The sequence below is a fragment of the Balaenoptera acutorostrata genome, chromosome 10, assembly GCF_949987535.1.
Source record: "Balaenoptera acutorostrata chromosome 10, mBalAcu1.1, whole genome shotgun sequence".
Lineage (NCBI taxonomy): Eukaryota > Metazoa > Chordata > Mammalia > Artiodactyla > Balaenopteridae > Balaenoptera > Balaenoptera acutorostrata.
This window is the reverse complement of record NC_080073.1, coordinates 16926900-16949748: the sequence shown is the minus strand read 5'-3', so window position 1 is coordinate 16949748 and position 22849 is coordinate 16926900. Positions and strand designations below refer to the sequence as shown.

Below are 22849 nucleotides of genomic sequence, written 5' to 3'. Positions count from 1 at the left end.
CTAAAAATTATTTTTAAAAACAGACAAATATTTTTATAATTTTTACTTAAAAGAATACTTACGCTTGGTCAATTTTAGCTTGGATAGCCTTCCATGTAAGAATTAGAGAATATCAAAATTTACGATAGCCAAAAGAAGTCTTCCCAGGTGTTCAGTTCTCCAATTTGAATTATGATCAATAATAGAGGGCAGAACAAATTATACTACAAACTGACATTAGAGATGCTTATTCAAAATCTCTAAATCTAATGGATCTGATTTTGAAAGGGATTAAAAACCTCTTCATGCCTCAGACTCAGGGGTTACAGCCAGATTACCTGGGTTAGACTCCCGTTTTACTATGCCCTTGCTAGAATGACCTAGTACAATGTCCTTAATCTTCCTGACCCTTAGTTTCCTCATCTGTATAATGGGCTTGATAATAGTACCTAACTAAGAAGACTGTTGTAAACATGAATTTAGCAAAGGTACAGTGCTTAACTCAGAGCCTGGCACATGGAGAGTGAAGATATGTTGTTTAATAGGATCAGTATTACATTACTATGAAAAATTAATCTGATACTAGAATCACTTTACCCTCTCTTCTAGGAACTCCTGGAATCATATACCTTTCTTCTCAGTGGAATGAGATCAAAGGAGAGCTCTAAACGTATACAACAAAGCCACCTATGAACGATGTCTTCTGTCTTCCAGTGTCATATAGTTACCTATTGATGGGAAGAAGAATGCTAAGAGCATGGTTGTAAGCACTCACACATCACCTTGTTTCCTAACTCCCAGCCCTCTGAGTGGGTAGCACCAATAACCTCCTTTTCATAAAAGAGGAAACTTCAGCGCAGAGGAGTTTAGTAGTCACTGAAGATCTGACAACTCTATGAGGATAATACCACCATAGTCCCATTGTGCAGACAGGGAAATGGAGGCTTAGCGAAGTTATAGAACTAGTACAAAATCACAGGGCCACTAACTGGTGAGGATGCAATTCAGATCAAGGCAGTATGACTCACTGCTGACCTGACTGTGCCGTGTCAAACAGCCCTGGCTTCGGGGGAGAGGACATCAGGGCTGGTTCTGGTGGTATAATCTGTTTCTGCATATTCCCCAGCTCTTTGCCCTTTATTAGGGTACACTAATGCACCTAGTACAACTAGACTTAAATTTACAGTCACCCACACACACATACCCGTGCACACACACGAACACACACACACACGAACACACACCTTCATACCGTGGTACAACCCCTACACATACTTTTCTCAATTCTCCTACTTCTAAATATATCTTTGAATTTTCATGTAAGAAAATGATTATTTTAGCTCTAATTTTCCTTACATCAACAATAACTTTTAACACTCTTTACTAATTGAAAACTAATCTTTTTCTAGTATACATTTTCAAACATTTAGAATATATCATACCGCAAGGATTGTTTAGAAGCAAGTCTCTAACACAGATACCAAGGAGAAAGTCAATGAAAGAGTTGATAAGTTGATATTAATCTTAAGAAGATATTTGTCAGAAAAGTGGTAGTAGCCACATTAACTGAAGAAGTCAGAAGAAACTAGATACCATAATTCTAGAAAGTGAATTTTCTGCTTCTCTTTCCTCCCGTCTCCCCAGAGCTGAAATCCCTTTAATAGAGAGGGCATTGTCTCAAACTGCTGATTTTACTCAGTCATTAGGGTATAAAAAAATAGAAGATTAAAAGATGGAAAGACTAAAAGTAGGCTGAAGAATATAAGAAATGACAGCATCAGCATAACTATTATGGTGTGCACCTATTTCCCCCTTAAAATGTTCTTTCTGACCATACCACAATTAATCATCCATGGGCATTTGATTTTTATAAATTTTATTAGAATAATAAAAAATAATACATACAGATAACCATAGGATACACACACAGGAATTTAAAGGTAAATTTTATACTTTTCAATATGAAACAAAGTAGATATCTCATGGAGATATATTTCTAGAAACACCATGAAACAATAGAGTAATTGCCTTGAAAATGAAAAGTATAGGAACATATTATAGGAATTACCAAATAATAAAAAGATACAACTCCATTACATGTAGCATAAAATACAGGTATTGGAGAAAGTGTTTCTCCACTTTTTGACCCGAAATAACAATGGTCATATGAAATCTACTCATCATTCAGAATTTTTCTAGATATATACAGTATATACAGACCTTGAAGAGAAAAGTTATAAATATTTTTCTTCTTTGTGTATAATGACTTTATCTTAAATGTGATCTCTAAATGTAAAGTAACACTCTATGGTAATATCAGAATTTTGCTAATAGGTATTCTCTTTTGATATCTGTTGGTTTCAAATTCAGATATCTTTGCAAAGAACAAGTTCCTGCAAAATGTGAAATGGACAGGAAAGAGGTAAAAAATTGATTTTGCAATGTGTAACACTCAATCTGCTGATTTTCATATATTTTTTACATACTGTTATGAAGTCATGTCTTTGACAATCCTTTGAACACCATGTATTCAGAGACTGAGTCATACATATCAAAGTCAGCAGCATGGCCATGGTTCTATTACAAATTTAGCTCAGGAACTAAAAAGCCTGCCAGACTCACTCTCATAAACGGTTGGATTTCATTAAAAACCATCTCCACCATCCAAAAAAGAGAGGGTCCCTTGATGGAATCGGAGATTGGAAATGAAGGATCACGTAAATTTTGTTTAATATTTGGGTTAAGATTCAGGTTGTTCCTTATTTTCTCCACCATGTTTTAATAAAACCTGAAAGCTTGTTCTTAGGTGTGAAGGAAACAATCTCTTTTTACTTTATTTCACTTTTTAAACCTTTTGAGAGAGGACAAAATGTGATCATTTCAGTTTTATAATATCATGGAATGAAAAAGAAAGCATTACCTAGAATGGAGCGCAAACTTTAAAAATGTGGCTGGCTGGTCCTCAGGACTTCAATATGATTAAATAAATTCATACTAATATTTTGCACAGGCCTAGTGCATTAGGGCTAACAAAGCAGGTGGAGAGGCAGAAAAGATGGGTATTATTATCTCCACATTTTAAGGGTGAGTGCTTGAGAAGTAGAGAGAGCAGTGATTTGTAAAGAATCTCACAACCACGCAGCAGTATACCCAAACGAAACAGCACTCTTCCAAATTCTACTGTAGCATCTCTAACATTCTTTTGAATTACATGCACCCTCTGCCCAACAGGGTAATTTTTAAAATGTATCTTTCACCCTTGAGTATTTCAAATGAGCATTTCCAAATAACACTAATTATATCTTCCAAACAGTGCTGTTACAATGGGAGCAAAGCATTTGGAGTAAATGAGTTTTTCTACATTAAAAAAAAAACAAAACCAAACCCACAGAAGTATGTGTCTGCATGTGGGTGTGTATACATGGAAGCATGTGAGTCTTTATCCACAGGCAGTGCTTAAAATCATAAGAATGTCTCTATCAAAAATCGGATGTATGTAATATGTAAATTCCTTTGGTGTATCAAGTAAATATTAAGGCATTTCAGATTCCCCTAAAAGGATTTACTGGGGTTTTTTTTATTATTATATTCATATTTTACCTATGTAGAAAGTTAAAAATACAGAGTTGGAAAAAAACATGCATAATCACTGCATTTCGTGAAAGCACTTTTTTTGTAACCAATGAACTTTCCAATAAATAATAAAAAAAAAAAGTGACTATCACCACAGGGTGTTTACAATAAAGAACAGTGCTGTAGAGATATAACTTGACACAGGGTGGGCATTGGAGATGGCTGATGTACAACCTCTTGCATCCATATCTGTCAAAGATGATAAACAGCTCATTAATAAGGACTGTATCAATTTAAGTAACTAACTTACTACCACAAGTTAACATTAGCCTTCATGTTATTTAACAATGTAGCATATATTATTTGCCAAGAGTATCTATAAACACTCATATACTTAAGTTTTCTTAAAGGATTCTGGGCTTTGTTCATCTAGTATTATTTAGCTTTAATTGAAAGTGGAAAAACAACTTAATCATTTTGAAAACAATTATACTCCATTACAGACAATTTTGAGATAATTCAATGGTTTAATTAAAGCAAGCTTCATTGGAGAAGGGTTAGGAAATATGTTTGTTTCTCTTCTGTATATTTTTTGATAAGTTCTTATGCATAATATAAAATATCATCTTAAAAAAGCAATCAATAAAAGCTCCATTTTCCTATAGTTGGCCTTTGTCTGCACCAATCTATGCAAACTCAACAAGAAGGCAGATGTCAGAGGGAAAGGCTACTCTTGACTCAGCATCCCTCAAATGCTAATAAAATCTATCTGTTCCTGCAAAAGCACAGAACCTATTCCTTTTAACAGTTCCACTTGGGCCATATGGTAATTTTACCTCTGAACCTTGAGCTATCTTAGGAACAAGATAGCAGGTCTTAATTAAAAACCTAAATAATAATAATAATAAGCTTAAATTAATTCCTGGTTTTGCTCTATAGAAGCACATACAGTTTTAAAAATGTCTGTAGTCCTAAATGGTTTTTACATATTTTTATGTTGCAGAACTCAGTTCTGAGATAAATATTTCCCATTTTCTTCATTTAGTTACTTGTTTGTTTTGGTCTAAGTATTGCAGTCTTTATGATTTCATGAAGAGATAAAATTCCTCCAAGTTTCCACATCTCCCTTTCTCTTTACTTGCTAATGATGTCCCTCATTTTGTTTTCCAAGATTACAGATAAGGGTTTTAATCTTGAATGCCCAAGATTATAGATTAGGCCAATGAAAAGAACAGGGAGCAATGAAAAGAAACAGGGAGCAAAGTAATTTAGGTTACTAAGAACCGCAGAATAGCATGGCTTCTGCAGTACTTAAATTGAGGCCACAAAACTCCACCCTTGAGATTTAAAAGATAAAATTTCTTCTAACACTGTCACTGGTAAAATAGGTATGAAAAGTCTGTTTCCCTGAACTCTAAAAATACAATTTCTATAATACAATAGGCTTCATTTGGATTTTGAAAAGAAAAGCAAGTATGAAACCCCACTGAAATCAGAAACTAAGAATTTTTTTTTTTAAAGTGTCTTTTGGTTTGGCCAAGTGGGTTCTGACCTTAATTTAACAATGCTGAATTTTCTACTTGGTAAAGAACTGATAAGATTCATCTATAATTTCCCAGAGGCAAACAACTGGAATATTAAAGATCTTAAAAACACTCTGTGGGTTCAACATTGCCCTTGAGAAATGCTTAAGGAATTCTGTTTTATGGCAATCCAAAGGCAAATGTATGCATAGCTCAGAATGAGAAAAAAATTAAATTAATAAAATTTGCTAAATATTTCTCAATGTTTTTTCTGTTATTCTGTTCTTATCATTCTTATTTTGCACCACTCGTGAGGAATTCCTCCTGCCCTCATCTCTCATATTCCAAGACCTCCTCAGCATTCAGATGAAAGAAATGGTAGGAAAAAAAAGAGTGGAGAGGGAGGCACTGATTGACCCTCTACTGGGGGCTCATAACCGATGCTGGGAATTAAGGAGATGTTGACTTCAACCAACTTACTGGTTATTCTTGGAATCCTGATCTGTTCGCTACTGGTCCCATCCCCGCCATCCGTTGTGGCCTTAACTTCAATAATGTAGTCCTCTTTAATGGGCAGCAAAAGTTCAGCTGAAGTTTTGTTTGTGTTTAGCACTTGCACATTATTTTGACTGCTAGTCCTATAGAAAACCTAAAATGCATGAACAAACACATTGACTTTTTTATAGTGCCCTCTTTTATTTTTTTCATAAACTTATTACTCTGATGTTACTTCATTTATATTGTTTGTTTTCCATACCCACTAAAATATAGGCTGCATTCATAGCTCTGTCACCTTAGACTAGGGATCAGCACATGGTAGAATCATCAGGTGCTCAAAATGAAGGAGGTGCGGAAGAAAAAACTTCTTCTATGAAAAGTTCAGCTGCTTGGGTATTTGTGAGGATGGAGAGATGGGGGCAAGGTCCTACTGTATAGATCTTGAACAGGAGACCAAAGAATCAGAGCCAATGCTATTAGTTGTTTTTTAAGTAGTATATGGGTGAGCATCAGAAATAGGAAACTAACATAATGAACAACTTATCAACATTTGGTCTAAAACTCCCACGTGAGCAGAAATATGTCACTTAAATTTATATTTAAGAAATCAGATGTTTTGGAAAAATACCCTTTTCATAAACAGCTTGACATCTGTATGTCAAAAGTAGTTTATAAAGATCACACCATCAACATTTAGAAAAACTGTTCAAATCTAGCTTCCTTGGAAAAGTACTGCCAGAAGTAGGAAAAGAAAGCATTGCAAATGATACAACTTACTTTATATCCTGTTACTTCTGATTCATTCTCCATGGCTTTCACTTGCTCCCAATTAAGTAACACTTTTGTGTCTGTAGCATTCCAAACAACATTTCCTGGTGGCTGACTGGGGGCTTGAAATGCAAAATGAGAAATTAAAATAGATTTGAGCATGGAGTGATATTTTACATAGAACAGATAAATGACAGTCATAGGAGGCAGCCAAAGGGGAGCAGAATCTCTTTGGTAACACATAGTGTATAGGAAGAATCAGAGAAAATAACAGAGTAGCTAAATTTCCTTTTACAAAGGCATTTCCATAACATTGTGAGACAATTTGTTTTATCATATTCATCATATACTTTAGGGCATTTCTCACTTGTTGCCATGGTCTCCTGGAAAACTTGTTGATAGTGGAGATAAAGAAATTCTTCTATCCACCACTAGAGGGAAGCTTGTGATGGGTCAGGAAAGGCAGGCAGTGTGTCCCGTTTGACACATCCAGAGGCTGAGAGAAACTGCCAACTGAGCAGATTAAAGTTGCAGGAAATGAAGTGTGGATGATTTTTAAGCCAGCCATGTATGTTGAGATGAGCAAAATGGGAGGCAATCAAAAATAAGGATTACTTAGATTTATTCCCAAGAAGTAATAGCTATACACATGAAAAACTGCAGCACAGAGTCTGTTATTTTACCTTCGTTTTCCAAGTTTAAATCAATTTTTGAGAAAAATAAGGCAAAACAATGAAACGTTAATGAGAGCTCCATTAGATAATTAATGAAACTCTCTGAGGTTTAAAAACTTGGATTCATAATTCAGCTCCCTCTCATGAACACTAGATGCCGGGGGAAGGCGGTTTGATAGCATTTGTCAAGAGCAACATAGCACACTGAAAATTCTGTTTCTTGTCAATCACAAAACAACAAACATAAAATTATCCGTTTGGCAACCACATCACAATTGCCCAAAACAGTGTTGAAATATGTTGCACTTGTGGATTTAGCCACAGAATGTGATTTGGTTAACTGAATTTGTCATGGGAAAATGATATAAAAGATCGGCTATGCTGAGAAATTTCTCAACATCACTGACTCATGCCATGAGGGAGAGAGGGCTGGACTTAAAGATGGGAAGAGGGCTCAGGTACATTCATGTGACCAATGACGCCAAACAAGATTGTATTCCCTGCAGATTTTTTGGCTTACTGTCTGCTCTTTAACACAGTTCTACATTGCCTTTAAAATTTGTGATCTGGGGGCTTCCCTGGTGGCGCAGTGGTTGAGAATCTGCCTGCCAATGCAGGGGACACGGGTTCGAACCCGGGTCTGGGAAGATCCCACATGCCGCGGAGCAACTGGGCCCGTGAGCCACAATTACTGAGCCTGCGCATCTGGGGCCTGTGCTCCGCAACAAGAGAGGCCGCGATGGTGAGAGACCCGCGCACCGCGATGAAGAGTGGCCCCCGCTCGCCGCAACTGGAGAAAGCCCTCGCACAGAAACGAAGACCCAACACAGCCAAAAATAAATAAATAAATAAATAAATAAAAGACTATTAATATTAAAAAAAATTCAAAAAAAAAAGGAATAACATCTTCTGGAAAATCCTAGATCAGATAAACTTTCCTTCCCAATTTAAAATCCTATTATTGTTAGCAACTAATGCCTATTAAAACCTATAATATGTTAGGCAAGGTAGAATGTGGTTTTATATAATTTACTTAATCCTCATTACACTGCATTATAATAAAGCCCGTTTTGCTACATGGGTAATCTGGACCCAGAAAGGTTAAAAAGAAGATTGTACATTCATGTTCATAGCAGCATCATTCACAGCAGACAAAAGGTTGAATCAACCCAAGTGTCCATCAACAGGTGAATAATCAAAATGTGGTACAGCCATACAAAGGAATACTATTCAGCCTTAAATAGGAAGGAAATTCTGACACATGCAACAACCTGGATGAACCTCGAGGAAATTATGCAAAGTGAAAAAAGCCAGTCACAAAAAAAGACAAATTCTGTAGGATTCCACATATACAAGGTAGCCAGAGTAGTCAATCCACAGAGACAGAATGTAGAATGGTGGTTGCCAGGGGTTGGGGAGGGGACAATGGGAGATGCTATTTCATGGGTACAGAGTTCAGTTTTGTAAGGTGAAAAGAGTTCTGGAGATCGGCTGCAAAATAACCAAGCCCAACACTAAGGAACTGTACATTTAAAAATAGGTAAGATGGAAATTTTATGTCATGTGTATTTTTATCACAATTAAAAATTAAAAGCAAAGAACATGCTAAGATGCACAGCTGGTAAGAGGTATCATGTGGATTCAAACCAGTTCTGGTTAGTTCCAAAGTCTATGCGTCCCCTATTATGTTGTGGTAACTATCTGTGACTTTATTTAACTCTTGAACCATTGACAAATGATTTGTCGATGATGTAAAAATGAATATTAAACGTGTTTATCTCAAAATATACTCAATTTTCACTTTCCTAGGACTGCTTTTCCTGACTTCTCAGACTAAATGTACAATGGGGCCTCTTTTCTTATACCAGGTTCCCTTTCTTCATCATCTTCAGCAAAGGTACATTTTACATTTAATTGTGGTTTTATGTTTATTATCCAATTTTCCTACTAACTCGTAAGTGCCTTGCAGAGAAAATGTCCTATATGGTCTCTGACATCGATAGGCCCATATGCTAGTTTTTATTCACTAGCCTAATGTCTTGTTAAAGGTAGATATCAAATTAGATTTTGTATGTAACTGACTGCTATTTTAATGCAAGAAACACAACCCAAGGATTAAGAAAACACTTTTCTAGTGTTATCAAAAAATAAGTTTGACCGACTCCCTATGTGTCCCTAAGGAATGATGCATGCAGTGACAAAGTAATGCTGAATGGGGAAAGATTCAGAACAAGCATCAGTAGCAATTCACCATGGTGTCAGCGGGGTAACATCTGGCTGGTCACAGTCCTCAAATGTGGCATATCAGAATCTACAGTGAATTTTCTAGCTCCATGGTTTTGAAAGTCCTCCAAGACACATCCCAGTAAATGCATACATTTCACAAAGACAAAACTGGGACATTAACACTGACCATCAGCTTGAGAGCTTGAGTATGGCTGATCATATTGAGGCTAAGACGATAAGGAACAAAACACAGAGAAAGAACAGAATAAGAAAGACAGCAAAACAACTAGTGTATTCATTCAATACTTAAATGATACAGTTACTAAATATTTATGTTTTAAGGGTTCAGGGAAAAATGCGTAAAGAGGTGACAACATCTCGAGTAGATTTTGAAAGATGAATGTGAGTTTCACATGTATAGGTTGGGGGGTGGTATCCCAGGCAGAGGGATGACACACGCCAAGGCACAGAGGCAGGAACTAGCATAGTGCCGTAGGGAGCTCACTTCTGATGGGTTACGGGTAGGGATGATGGGAAGGAACTGCAAAGACAGTTGCAGAGACAGGTAGAAGCCATATGCTAAAGAGTCTAGAAGGCCAAAGGAACTAGAAAAGGAATTTTCTGGGGCAGGCAATTGGCAGGGCACTGAAGAAGGATCAGATCTGTGATGCCATCAGGTCTGTGCTTTCATAGATCTTTGTGGGGACAGATGGAGAAGAAGGAGAATCTTGGTGGGAGCTCTGTAGGGAGTGCACTGCAGCACTTTGTGTAAAAGATAATAAAGCTCCATATGCAAGTGATGGCAGTAGAGTTGGAGGGATGGAACAGACCTGGAATTTGTGAATGGGTCATGATGATGAAGGTCATATGGGTGGTGGTAATAAGAAGGAAGGCTAATTCCAGCTCGGCAGCCCGGGTGAATGACACACACCTTGGGGAACAATGTTTCTATCTGGAATTCCTTTTCAGTCACTACGTACTTAATAAGCATTTCGCATGTGTCAGGGATTCTCCTGAGTACAGTGAGCACAGAGATAAGGATGTTCTCTGACTTCTAACCATGGACTACATTAGTGGTTCCCAGAGACCAGTACTTGTACAAATACGATGGTTTTAGGTGGATAACATTTTTAATTGTAAATATTTACATATTTTCATGTTAGGGGAAAAAAAACCTATCATATGCAAGTCTTGATTCATAGATATAATTCTTTTGGATGAGGCCAATATTGGTACATCAGTGGTAATCTACTTTACACACAATGCATAGATTAAAATTAGGTTCTAAATAATGACACAGAAAATAGGGCATTACACAAACATAAATAACTCAAATGCTTTCAGTAGCACACAGATGTCTGGTAAACACCCCAAAAAACACAGTCATAATTCAAACTGACTCTCACCTAAGGATATATTTACAGTAATTAATTCATCTTAAACTAAGTGATCAAGAACAGAATATCACTCTATTAATCAACACTCTGGTTAGCTCATTGCAAAACTTATTTCTAGGTACACATTTTTGGCAAATCAATTATGTTTATTTTTGCTATTCATTGTAGTTTTAAGTTGTAAACTTTTCTCTAAGTAACGGCTTTGCTTTCATTTTTATAGGAAGAAAATTAAAACTACTATCTTGTAAGGAGAGAGTATTAGTCGTGTTCTGTTTATAGCAATGATATAAAGCCTTTTAAAATAAATATATTTAAGTATTAAAGTAAACACATTAGGGAAATAATAATCCAGGTTGTTGAGTATGTGGCTAAAATCTTGCAAGGATCATTCAGTGACTGGAGATTGCAAAACACTGGGCAAATTATGAATAAAGTAAAGTTTGATTATTGTATGATCCAAACTTCCCTTTAGTATCTTCATCCCTACTTTTGGTTTCCATCCTTACCAACCTTTAGTTACCTCGTATTAAGCCTTAAATGCCCTTCTTTTCTATCTTACTAATGTCAAACTTCAAATATTAATTCTTTCCTTCCACAAGCTCTCTATAAAAATGATTTACCCTTGTTCACCAACAAACAGCAAGCTTGTACCACCACAGACAAGATCTACCTAATATACTTAAGGCTTAATATACTAGAAGCAATGTGGCCACTTACAACTCACCTGTATTGATTTTAGTCCCTTAACCTAGCAGAAGCCACAGAGTCTCAACTGCAAAAGAAGGAAAACAGCTGGTAGAGCTGTTGCTGGATTAAAAAACACAAGATAGTGAAACGTTTATAACTGTAAAGCTTCACATCAGAGGTTGCAACCTGAGACTTCAGCTAGATCCAGCTTGCACATATTTTTTGTCTCACCCAAATACTGTATTTTAATTTTGTTTAGTTACCAACATTTAAAACTTGGGAGCTTTCATTTAAGATCCAGATTTCTGGTTTCTTGTGCAAAACTAGATGGTCAGGAACACTGGTCCTACACTGATGGATAGAAAGGATGGGATGGAGCAAGAAGAGACTGCCCCACATGCCCACCACTGCTCATTTAAACCTGCCTGGCCACTGAAGGCACTTGACTTTATTATTCCTCTTTTTAAATAAAGAGTCATTTGGGGTAGTTTTTACATATTTTGAGGATATTTTATTGACATATTTATATAAGTAATCTACCTGGATGGAATAAATTACCTTGTTATTTCTGTAAAGGCTTGAGGTTGTAGATGCTGAAGGAAGGGACATGAAGGAGGAAGGTGCAGGCAGTAAAGGCAGATGAAAGAGCAACTCGGGGACCCCTAGGGATCTCTCAGGAACTGTGATTTATTCTTAGATCCTCTGGAAACATTTTTAAATGATCCTTATTATTGGCTGGTAGGATTGACTGTTATTATTGTTTAAAAATACTTTGGGGTAGATTATTTGGGGTGTATTATTATTTAGTCTTTGCAGGTCTTCTGTCCTTCATCCTCCATGGAAAGATTATGCTTCCCTGCCTCACTCTCATTGACATTCAGCTTGGCCATGGGACTTGTGGTCCCAAGCCTTTAGGAAGACATACTTCCCCTTCTCACTGGCATCTCACAGACATCAGGTTTTGTTATATGGCTTGTTTCAGCCAGTGGAAGGTAAGCAAAAGTGAAATGACAGCTTTAAAAGCAATTGAAGAGCACGGTTCACCGTTTTCCCTTTGCCATGAGACCAGCATGGCCCAGAGAGTGGCTGCTTCTTCAGTCAGGGTCCTGCAGTGAAGATGCAATTGATCAGATCTGAATCGCACCTGTGATGGACATGTAGCATGAATGAGAAAGAAACACTTGTAGTTTAAAGCCTCTAGGTTTGGGAGTTTTGGATACTCTACCCATACTAGCCCAATCTGACTAATACAGCTATTAAACAGTAGCCTAAGCTTCAGTGTAACACAATGAATTTTTGTAAAGGCATTGAGTCACATACTGAAGTGGAAATGGGCAGGAGAGAGTTGACAGCATATCTTTTCGGACTTCCAGTTTCACTTTTCATGTTCTATGACGTTGGAAGCCCAACCCAGAAGGCTGACTGAGTTCCACACCTTATGAGAATTAACTTGATATATGGTCTACATTTTGAAATTTTTTGTAAATCATATCTCAACTTTCATATCCTGTAGATTTTTCCTCTGTCAACTCAACTTCTACTGTGTTGACAGTACACTAAAATAGAAAAAAATGATAAAAACTAATTTAATTCTAGTAGAAAAGTGGCATATCACTATATTTATAGCACAACACTAATTGACAGGCTGTAACATTATTTCAATAATTTCAAATGGTATGTGACAAGAATAATAGTATGTCGAAGGCTTTTATTATCATTCTTTTAGCACCTATCCTGACATCCTCCGTGTATCTGATTATCAGACTCCTCAACAACAGCCCTATAGCTTTTACTAAATCTACAGCCACGTGACTGCAAATAGGTGATTACTGCAAGGGTGTTGACTGGATGAAGCTGGGAATATAAGACATGTCTACCAATAGGAAAATGGCTAAATTGTGGTGCATTATCACAATGCAATGTTATACATTCACTAACATATTTATGAAAATTATTAATGACCTGGGGAAAATTCTGATACCAGGTAACTAAATATATGGCATAACCTCCACTGTCTAAGAGAAACATTTTATAGAACTTAAGTCTGGAAAGAAAGATCAACAATACTAACAATGGTCTTTCTGAGGGATAGGATTATGGGTGATTATTTTCTTCTATTTTCCCCTAATTTTCAGCAGTGAATACATTTTCCTTTACATATAAAAAGTAGAGGTTGTTAAAATAAAGAATATTACTGTCCAGAATTTTCAGTAGTGATATCTTCACAGTGCTGATAGTGAAGTTGGCATTGACTTTCAAAATATGGAATTTTAAAAAAATATATTTGCTGTGACTTAATTATGTAAAACTCAACAGATTTCTTGACTACCTGATGGTAATGAGCTGACTTACATGATAAGTGGTAGCTTGAAGGTACACTTTCCACTTGGACTTCACTTGACTTAAACATCAGCATTTGTCATGAAACGGCTTAAATATTTGACACTGTGCAGAAAACAAGTCACCAAAAGCCACTCTTCCCCAAATAATGAGATATATTTGTCTTGACATCATTGAAATTATTATAAATTAATTTATCATAAGAGATTGACTCAATTTTAAAAAACAAGACAAAAACACGTGCTTCTTAACTCATCTAAAACTCAGAAAAGACTTTACTTGGGGTCTAATCTAGAATGTCAGGGAAGAAAGCCTTTCTTCATTTTAAATGAATGGGAATTCCCGTGACCAAAATCTCTCCTTCTTCGGATAATAACAACATGAAAATTTGTAACCTATAATCAGAACATTTACAAGCTTCTAGAGAATTCATGGGCAAGGTGGACAGATTTTCAAAAAAGTACCAAAGCTCCTACAAACTAAAGTTCATAAGATTTATACATGTGGCCAAAGTAAGTATTTGTTTCTATACTAGCTGAAACTTCCTAATTGGATTCTGATTAAATTCAATATTATATTGCTATCTTGCTTCAGAGCTTGCAAGATCAGAGATCACTTTCTTGAAGTCCACAGACAGGAAAAGAAAACCCTTCTAAATCTGAAGAATGTGCATTATTAGTAAACAGTGTATTCTAATGTTGTATGTATGTGATTTGTGGCATATCATACACAAACATGAGTGGGTGACATATATCTGTGGTATGTGACACACAGAAAAGCCAACAAATAACATTTAGTCACCTAGGGAGGAATTAATTCCCTTTTAGTCTTCCCATTAGTTTCAAGAGAAAGCTGGATTTGGGGGCTACTAGCTCTTTCATATCCCTTCAGTGCTAACATCACAAACAAAGAGGAAGCAGGTTCAGTTGTCTGAATAGGCAAGACCACTTTGCTAATATTTAAAATGGAGAACAGCTTATTTTTTCGTTATATTTACTATTATTAGCATTGTTAATTGTTTAATTATTACTTTGTTAACATCTACTTATGGCAATGATACTGGTTTTCATACTCAGGAAATGAGTTTCCATTTTCTTTAGGTTTATATAAGTAAAAAAGGTAAGTTAGTTTTTAAGAAAAAATACTAGGTACACATTAGCAGAGAAGGCCCACAGAAATGGCAAAAATTGAGAAGGCAGATCACCATCTAAAATTTGGGAAACCTTGCACTGATATGTATCCTGACTCTTAACTTAGAGTGGATGATTATATAATGAAATTGTACCTTTGAAAACTTGAAAACTTCTACATTAGGTGTTTGAGGCAGGAATATTCATTTTATCAAAAACCTCTGAAATATTGACTCACATTCTTTCAGGGCTTGTTTTATTCACATTTCCTTTTCATTTCCTGAGGACACACTTAATCGGTTTCCTTAAATTCAGACAATTAATTTTGGCTCAACCTACATGGATAAACATTCCATTTGGAAATGCAAACACTCAAATGAAAAACTGATTTCACCATTTAATATCACTATTTTCTCAAGTAGATACTCATGTATAATCATTGGTGAAGGCATTAAAAAATAGGATTCTCTTGTTCTAGGGGAGAATCTGGGCATGTGATGCAGGCCAGGCCAATCAAGGGTTTTCACCTACTTGCCACAAAAACTGGCTCTAGAAGAGCCAAGACCCCTCCTTGGCTCTGAGTGGAGGCATCAGGAAGGAGCTGGCCCTTTTCCCAGCATGCTCAGTTGACAGGAATAGGCTTTGAGGTGCTTAATGGCAATACTGTTACTCTGAAGAGGGGACCTGGTGAGAATGATGCCACCATGGAACAGAGCCAAGAGATGAAGAGAGTCTCGATTGTTTAATAAATACTTACAGGGCACCAACTGTGAGCACTGAGACACTGAAGATAGAGCTCTGGGGATACAGTAATGAGGAAAACAGGCAGAATCTCTGCCCTGAAGGAGTTTGGCCTTCAGTCAAAGCAGGCTGGTGAGACAACAATAAAATAATTATGAACAAGCTATAGCATGGGTGGTGGCTCTAAGTGCGATGCCCAAGAATAAAGCAGCAAAGGAGACAGGGAGCGTCGGGAAATGAGGGGCTGTACTTTTACATACGGCGGTCAGGTGGCACTGAGGTTACATGTGAGCACGGGGGAGAGTCCCACTTGGGCATCTGGAGGAACGGCCTTCGGGGGAGAGGGGGCAGCAAATGCAGAGCCCCTGAAAGGAAGGTGGAAGGAGCGGGTAGAAAATAGTAGGAAATGAATCTAAGTAGGATTTCAGGATGGATTGTAAAGGTCTTGTTGGGCATTTTAAGGATTTAGCGTTTATCTGGAGTGGGATGGGAAGTGATTGGAAGGTTCTGAGCAGAGAAGCGACATCATCACTACCACTCTGGCCTAAGGGAGACAAAGGCAGATGGGCTGAATGATAAAGGGTCACTGCCCTGATTCATGTGAGGGTTGTGCCAACCTGTACCAGGGCAACTGCCGTGAATGCCTTAAGAAGCGGCAGATTCTTGTAGAAGGCAGATTCTGGACCAGGTGTACGGTATAAGAGAAACAGAAGAGTTGAGGGTGACCCCAAAATTTCTGTGGATGAGCAACTGCAACAACGGGATTGAATTTACCAAGATGGGGAATATTGATATTGTAGAAGGGCCAGGTTTTAAATGGGGTGGATGATTTAAAGAACTTGATTTTAGAAATAATCAATTTGAGATGTTAGGTGATTATTGAGGATGTTGAGTGCTAAATTTATCCATACTGAAAGCCACAATTACCACTTGACTTTTCAGTCATACAAAGCAGAATATTTGCCCTCCACATTCTTTCCTGCAATCTCCGAACAAAAACTTCTCAGTATGTTTCCTTTTAGAAGCCGTTCCATTTCATCATTTATATGCTATCTGCAATTTTTCCTCATCAGTGCCTTTAGATAAAAGATGTTCTTAAGAGTTAGCTCTCTTTGGGTTGCAAGTTAACAAAAATCCATCTTTGATTACTTAAAGAGGCTAATTAGTGTTTAACTTAGAAATGCTTTTAAAAAACACAAGTATTTGGATATCAAAAATTAAGTGTTTAATGGAAGCTACAGTACTTAACCTGAGAATCCTTGTATTATTTACCTTAATCAAAAATATCACCCAAGATCTGTATGGATGTAAAGCCTCGCATACAGAATTCTATGATTACAAGTACATGAAACTTGCACATTTTAAGTAAGATGGTGAAAGACTCCAGTAAGTGTTCTGAATTCACCATGTTCAGTCAAGAGGAAGTACATGGGATTAATAACAGTACTTCAGGCTGGCCTGCTTCTTTAGATTTCATTCATCTATCTAGCTACCGATTAAACATTTAATGAGTGGCTCTCAGTGCCAGGCTGGGCACTGGGGCTGGGTGAACAGACACAGAAGGACTCTTTCCCCATAAAGTTTACAATCCAGAGGGGAAGACGGATAGCAAGCAAAGACTCAAAGATGTTATCTTCGTTCTTTATGCCTGAAGCATGACAATAATTCTCTTCACAGTGATAATCACAAAAGCCTTATTAAAATTTGTAACTAGGATTTAAAGCTAACACCATGTCAAACGTTAGTATGACTATTAAGAGCTGCCAGTAAAACAATATTAGAAATAGTTTTAAAAGATTATCTTACTTGTATTTTGGTACATTAGAAAAATTATGAATGTAAAATTTAAAACTTAACAATGGTCTTTATACACAATCTTAGAATAATTAGGGATTTTAATTATCTCTATGAATTTCCCACTCAAAGTAGGAAACCTTTCTTTAATAACACCTACAGCCCCACATGCAGACTCCAGTTAAATTGGGGCGATAGGAATGTATCATTTGCAGGGGGGATTTTGTTCAATTACTGGAATTCCCATGAGACTCCAGGTCCATGAGCACAGAAGTCCTGTCTACCTTTGATCACCTTACCTGCTTCCTAAACACAGAGTAAAATCCCAATAAATACTGGTGTTATATATGACATGAACATTCTAATTATATGGTTAGAAGAGAGGCTAGCATAGTGGTTAAGACTATGTCTGGATTTGTACAGCTCTCTTGCTACTTACTCTGTGATCTCAGCAAAGTTATATAACCTCTATGTGCTTCCGCATCCTCGTCTCTAAAGTGAGACTACTAATAGTTTCCAAGTCACGGTGTTGCTGTGAGAATTAAGACTCAATACATGAAACATACTTAGAACAGAGACTGGAAATTGCTCTGTAAGTGTTAGTCATTAAAATCATAATCACCATAGTTACTGTAACCCACAAATTCCTACTTTAGATTGGGTATTTATATGCTATCTTTACATTTTAAAGGGTTTTGCTTTTTTAAAATTCTATTTCACTCAGTGTACATTACCATGAAATTCCTATCGATTTATAATCAGTCTCTTCCTTCTGTCTAACCCATTCACTAAGCTCTTCACTGATTCCATGAGGATGTCCCACAGTCTTTTACAATCATAATTTCTTAGCAAGTAATCACATCAATTATTAAGTCAGAGGAAAGAGCCAGATAAACTTGTTTGCATGCATCAGTGCAATCAGAATTTTTGATTGACGCTGTGCTTTGAACATATAATAATGATGTATATTTAAATCTTACTAATTCAGAAGCGCTACTGGGAATACCAAACATATTGAGCGAAAAGTTCTAAACGCAGAATATTTTCAGTTTATTGCCAAACCTACACGCTCCTTGGTCTAACCCCAACCATGTGTTATAAATAAGAGATGGCGTCAGGCTTCTCCTAATAATTAGTGACGGATAATTAATCACCACATTAGTTGGTTGCTTGTAAATATATGCTACTTAAAGGGATTAAAATGTTTGGTTGCTAAACTTTCTCTCCAAACTCTCTTTTCAATAGATGATACAAAGGTAAAAATATGAACTTTCCTGATCAAATTAACACTGGTTAATGAAAATCCATAGTAGAATTGTGTTTTATATGTATTTTAACTTACCCATAAATAACACTAGCAATAAAATTAGATGTTATACTACTGTTGTTCTTAGCAATTTTAGCCAGCCAACGTATGTTCTCACGAAAGTTTGGGAATTATATATGGAAATAGAAATGCATTAATGAAATTGGCAGTCAAGCAAAATAACTGTCTCATTCCCATATAGGGCCAGTTAAAAAAACATTTTTATACAGGGTTAATTAATTTTGAAAATAAATTAAGAAGAAAAATTGTTTTACTGCACCATTATTTTAAAATTAAAGTTAATCCTGTCATGCCCACATTCCTCATCTTTCAAAAAGAAGTAAAAATGACACCTACCTCATGTGGTAGGTATGAAGTTTAGGTGTGGGAATACATGTAAAGCATGTGAACATAGAATGTTCTCAGTTGCTATTAGCTATGACGATAATGACAAGAGTAATTCAAATGGTTGCATTGTGAGAAAGTAGCAATACAATACAATAACTAAATATACACTGGTGCTATCAGTTTCACGGAAATATATGTGAAAGACTACAAAATTGCAAATCACTGATTTTTCTGTAGCCTAATTTAAAGCCAGGTTAATGTATAGCTCATAATTGGTGCTTGTGAATGTACCTGTGAATACACAGCTAACAAAGACTCAGCTTTGAAGGCAACACTGACTGACATCTCTGGTCAGATTTTTAAAAATATCAATATATTCATGTGAACCAACATCTTTACTGTGCATTGCCCTCTTTTGAATAAGTAGGAAAGAAAAGAAGAAAAACATCACTCTTGATTCTTTGGCCTGAACTTTAAGTTATTCATGCTTATCAAAAATCCTCAAGCTTTGGAGAACTAAAAATACATGAAATAAACCAATTAGCTGGATCACATTTTAAAAGAAAAGTGGATGGACTTGACTAAACATCCCACTCTAAAATTTTTCAAAAGGTGCACATTCATTTTCACATGGGGTTTCTAACTGAAGATTCAGGGGTATCAGGAAGACATGTATGTGTGCCTCTGAGTTTACAAGGGATTGGAGTTGGGTTTACATCATTCATCGGGCTTACTGACTTGTGGTGTCCATCTAAAATGATAAAGAAGGCTACCATTTTAAATGCAAAGTATTTTTTTGACGTTAAAAAAATCAGAAGATACATACGAGTTTTCTTGGTGGTTGCATTAACCGTGGCACTGAAGGGACCGGTACCAGCGCTGTTGAAAGCCCGGACAGCCGTGTAATATTCCAAGTTGCTCTTCAAGCCACGGAGTCTGGCCGATGTCACATTTCCTGCCACTTTCAGTTTGCTGGATGATTCCTCCTCTCCATTATTCCAATACCGCACCTGGTGGACAGAAAACATAAAAGATGAGAAAGATTGACAAAACAGCATCCTTTAAATTAAGTGATTTTTATTAAAATGGGCACTGTAATTTATTTACTTTATCATTTGTCCCACAAGTAGTTTTTAAGGACCTACTATGTGCTAGGTGCTGCATTAGGCTCTGTGCCACAGATGTGAAAGAAAAGGGACTCCCGGGGGAGACAGGTAATAAGTACACAAATAAACCAGGTAAGTTCAAAGACAGTAAGTGCTACATGCTACTAGCCCATAGCCTTATAAATGGGAAAATGAAGGGAAAAAAATCTACATTTCTAACAGAGTGAGCTGCCCCTCCTTCTCAGACCCTAATCAACCTGGCTCAGTCTCAACGCTGGAAGGCTGGCAGCTATGCTTAAACTCTTATGGATGGTGAAGATGCCTTCTGTGAAGAAAGTGACCTGTCAGAGCAAAGACCACTGAAAAGCCAGCTGGCCACTGACTTGTCCTACAGTGATGGCCAATTGTCACCAAGACCCCTGAGTATGCAGAGCTGCTGCAGAGAAGAGGAAGGCAGGTAACATAGGTTAATATATGGATATATTGAAATGTTTTACTTGTATTTCATTATTGTGAACTGTGCAAAATGATCTGAGACTGCTTATAAAGATATATACATTTACAGTATAAAAATACAAAAATGTTTTCAGAGTATTTGATAAAATAAAGAAATAAAAGTAGAAAAATACAATAATAAGACACGTTCCCCAGTGAACTCCAATTTATGCTATAAAGTCCTGCTATGTTTTGCTAGACAGTTTGGATCCTTCATAAAATAAAAACAGCAACAAAACCACCAAACAAATGGCTCATGAAAAGTGCAACTATTCCTCGTGCTGAGACCAGATATCACCATCTGACCATCTAAAGCAGGGGCTGGACACTTAACACAAATACATAAAGCAGACTGAGTACGTATTTTTTACTTTCCTAAAGAAACAGGCACTTGGGGCTCCCCTGATGGCGCAGTGGTTAAGAATCCGCCTGCCAATGCAGGGGACGCGGGTTCGAGCTCTGGTCCGGGAAGATCCCACATGCCGCAGAGCAACTAAGCCCGTGCGCCACAACTACTGAGCCCGCGTGCCACGACTACTGAAGCCCACATGCCACAACTACTGAAGCCCGGGAGCCTAGAGCCCGTGCTCCGCAGCAAGAGAAGCCACCGCAATGAGAAGCCTGCGCACCGCAACGAAGAGTAGCCTCCGCTTACCGCAGGTAGAGAAAGCCTACACACAGCAACAAAGACCCAACACAGCCAAAAATAAATAAATTAAATAAATAAATTTATTTTTTAAAAAAAGAAAGAAATAGGCACTTTCCTGTTTTTCTTGCAGTCTTTGCCCTTTTGGTTTGACTTTCATTTTTCTACTTCGATAGCAAAATATGAAAACAGGAAACCATTTCTATAATTTCTGTAAGTAAACGGCTCCTTGGGCAAAATGAAAACGGCAATCAATGCTCAGCCATCAGAGTCATGAAGGCAGTAGAGACGTGTGGGAACTGCGGCAAAGGAGACAGGCACGTTCCATCTTCGTAATGCAGCCTCTACGCAGCTCTGGTCGACGGGGGGAAGATGGACCCAGTGTTTACAGGTCTTTTTTTAAAAGAAAGCAAAAATCCTGATTTTAATGTGAAATGTCCCAAATTTAGAGTTGGCCCCATTTGTCTGTGGGCTAAACAAAACGTGTTTATGGGTTGCCTAGGGTAAACCCATTTCAGGCCTCTGAGAAAAATACACCTAAAGTTACTTTAAAAAAAATGAGCAACTATAAAATTATTTCTTTAAAAAAGATTAGCAGCAAAATATAAAATCTCAGGTTTTTCAATAATAATCCCAAATTAGCATATTAATATCACGCCAGATCAATATTTTCCCTATATATGTGCATGTATATATGTGTGTGTATATTATGCATGTATATTTATATTGCTATCAAGGCCCCCTTAAATTCATGCAAAATGCTGGGCTCATGTATGTGTATATGTGCGTTTTCCCTGGAAAGAAGTTATTAGTTTTCAGAAAAACCATGAAAGGAGGACGTAAACCCAAATAATTAGGACTAAATTGAATATGCACCTCCTACAACTTTAAAGCATCAAATATAAATTAGCAAAAAAATCCACATATATGACAGATACCATTTACCATTATCAAAGAAAACCACATAGATTTTACTCATTAATTAAAGATAACATGCCAAACTGTCTTTTATAAAGCCACACCCAGCAAATTGTTAATGGATACCGAAAACTCACATACATTCTAAATTCACCAACTGTAAACAACGGAGGTATTGCTGAGGTTTAGATGACTCCACAATGATAAGACGCTCCCTGCTCTTTAAAGCTTTGTCTAGTTATTAAACTAAGAATGACACATAATCGATAATTAAAATAAAACACTGTAGTCAGCCTGAAAACTTGTGGCCTAGGATATAGCATAGATTGGGAAAAAGATCACATAATTATGAGCTTTAATAATTGTCACTCAACACATGGAATGGCAGAGGCAGGGAGAAGTCAAGTAACTCAATCAAGATCATCCTGTGATACACATTGGTCTCTTGTTAGGTTTCCATCCGTGCGCCATTCTTTCTGTATTCAAATTACTTCAATATAAGTTGCCTAAGAAATCATTCCTTAGGAGACTGATTTAAAGAAGAAATAAAAATAATTTTCAATTGGCATATGGATTATTCTTTTATAAATCAGTTCATAGAAGGTGCTTGAAAGCTCTTGATAGCAGTTTGTTTCTGAAGTTCTTTAACCAATCTCCATGTATCAGAATGAGAGATTTATTTTTAGATCTCAGTTGCTGA

At 36.8% G+C, this 22849-nt stretch overlaps 1 protein-coding gene across 1 annotated transcript in view; it reads right to left on the bottom strand.

Moving 5' to 3' along the window:
* Positions 1–1892: 1892 nt before the first annotated feature.
* CNTN3 (contactin 3) overlaps positions 1893–22849 on the bottom strand; it is a 329425-nt gene continuing 308468 nt past the window's right edge. The window contains exons 20-23 of the mRNA XM_007192451.2: positions 19811–19994; positions 6351–6463; positions 5556–5724; positions 1893–3801 (exon numbers count right to left, since the gene is read on the bottom strand). Coding sequence (XP_007192513.1) covers positions 3701–3801; positions 5556–5724; positions 6351–6463; positions 19811–19994 — 567 coding nt within the window. The 3' untranslated portion in view covers positions 1893–3700. The remainder of the gene's footprint in view (positions 3802–5555; positions 5725–6350; positions 6464–19810; positions 19995–22849) is intronic.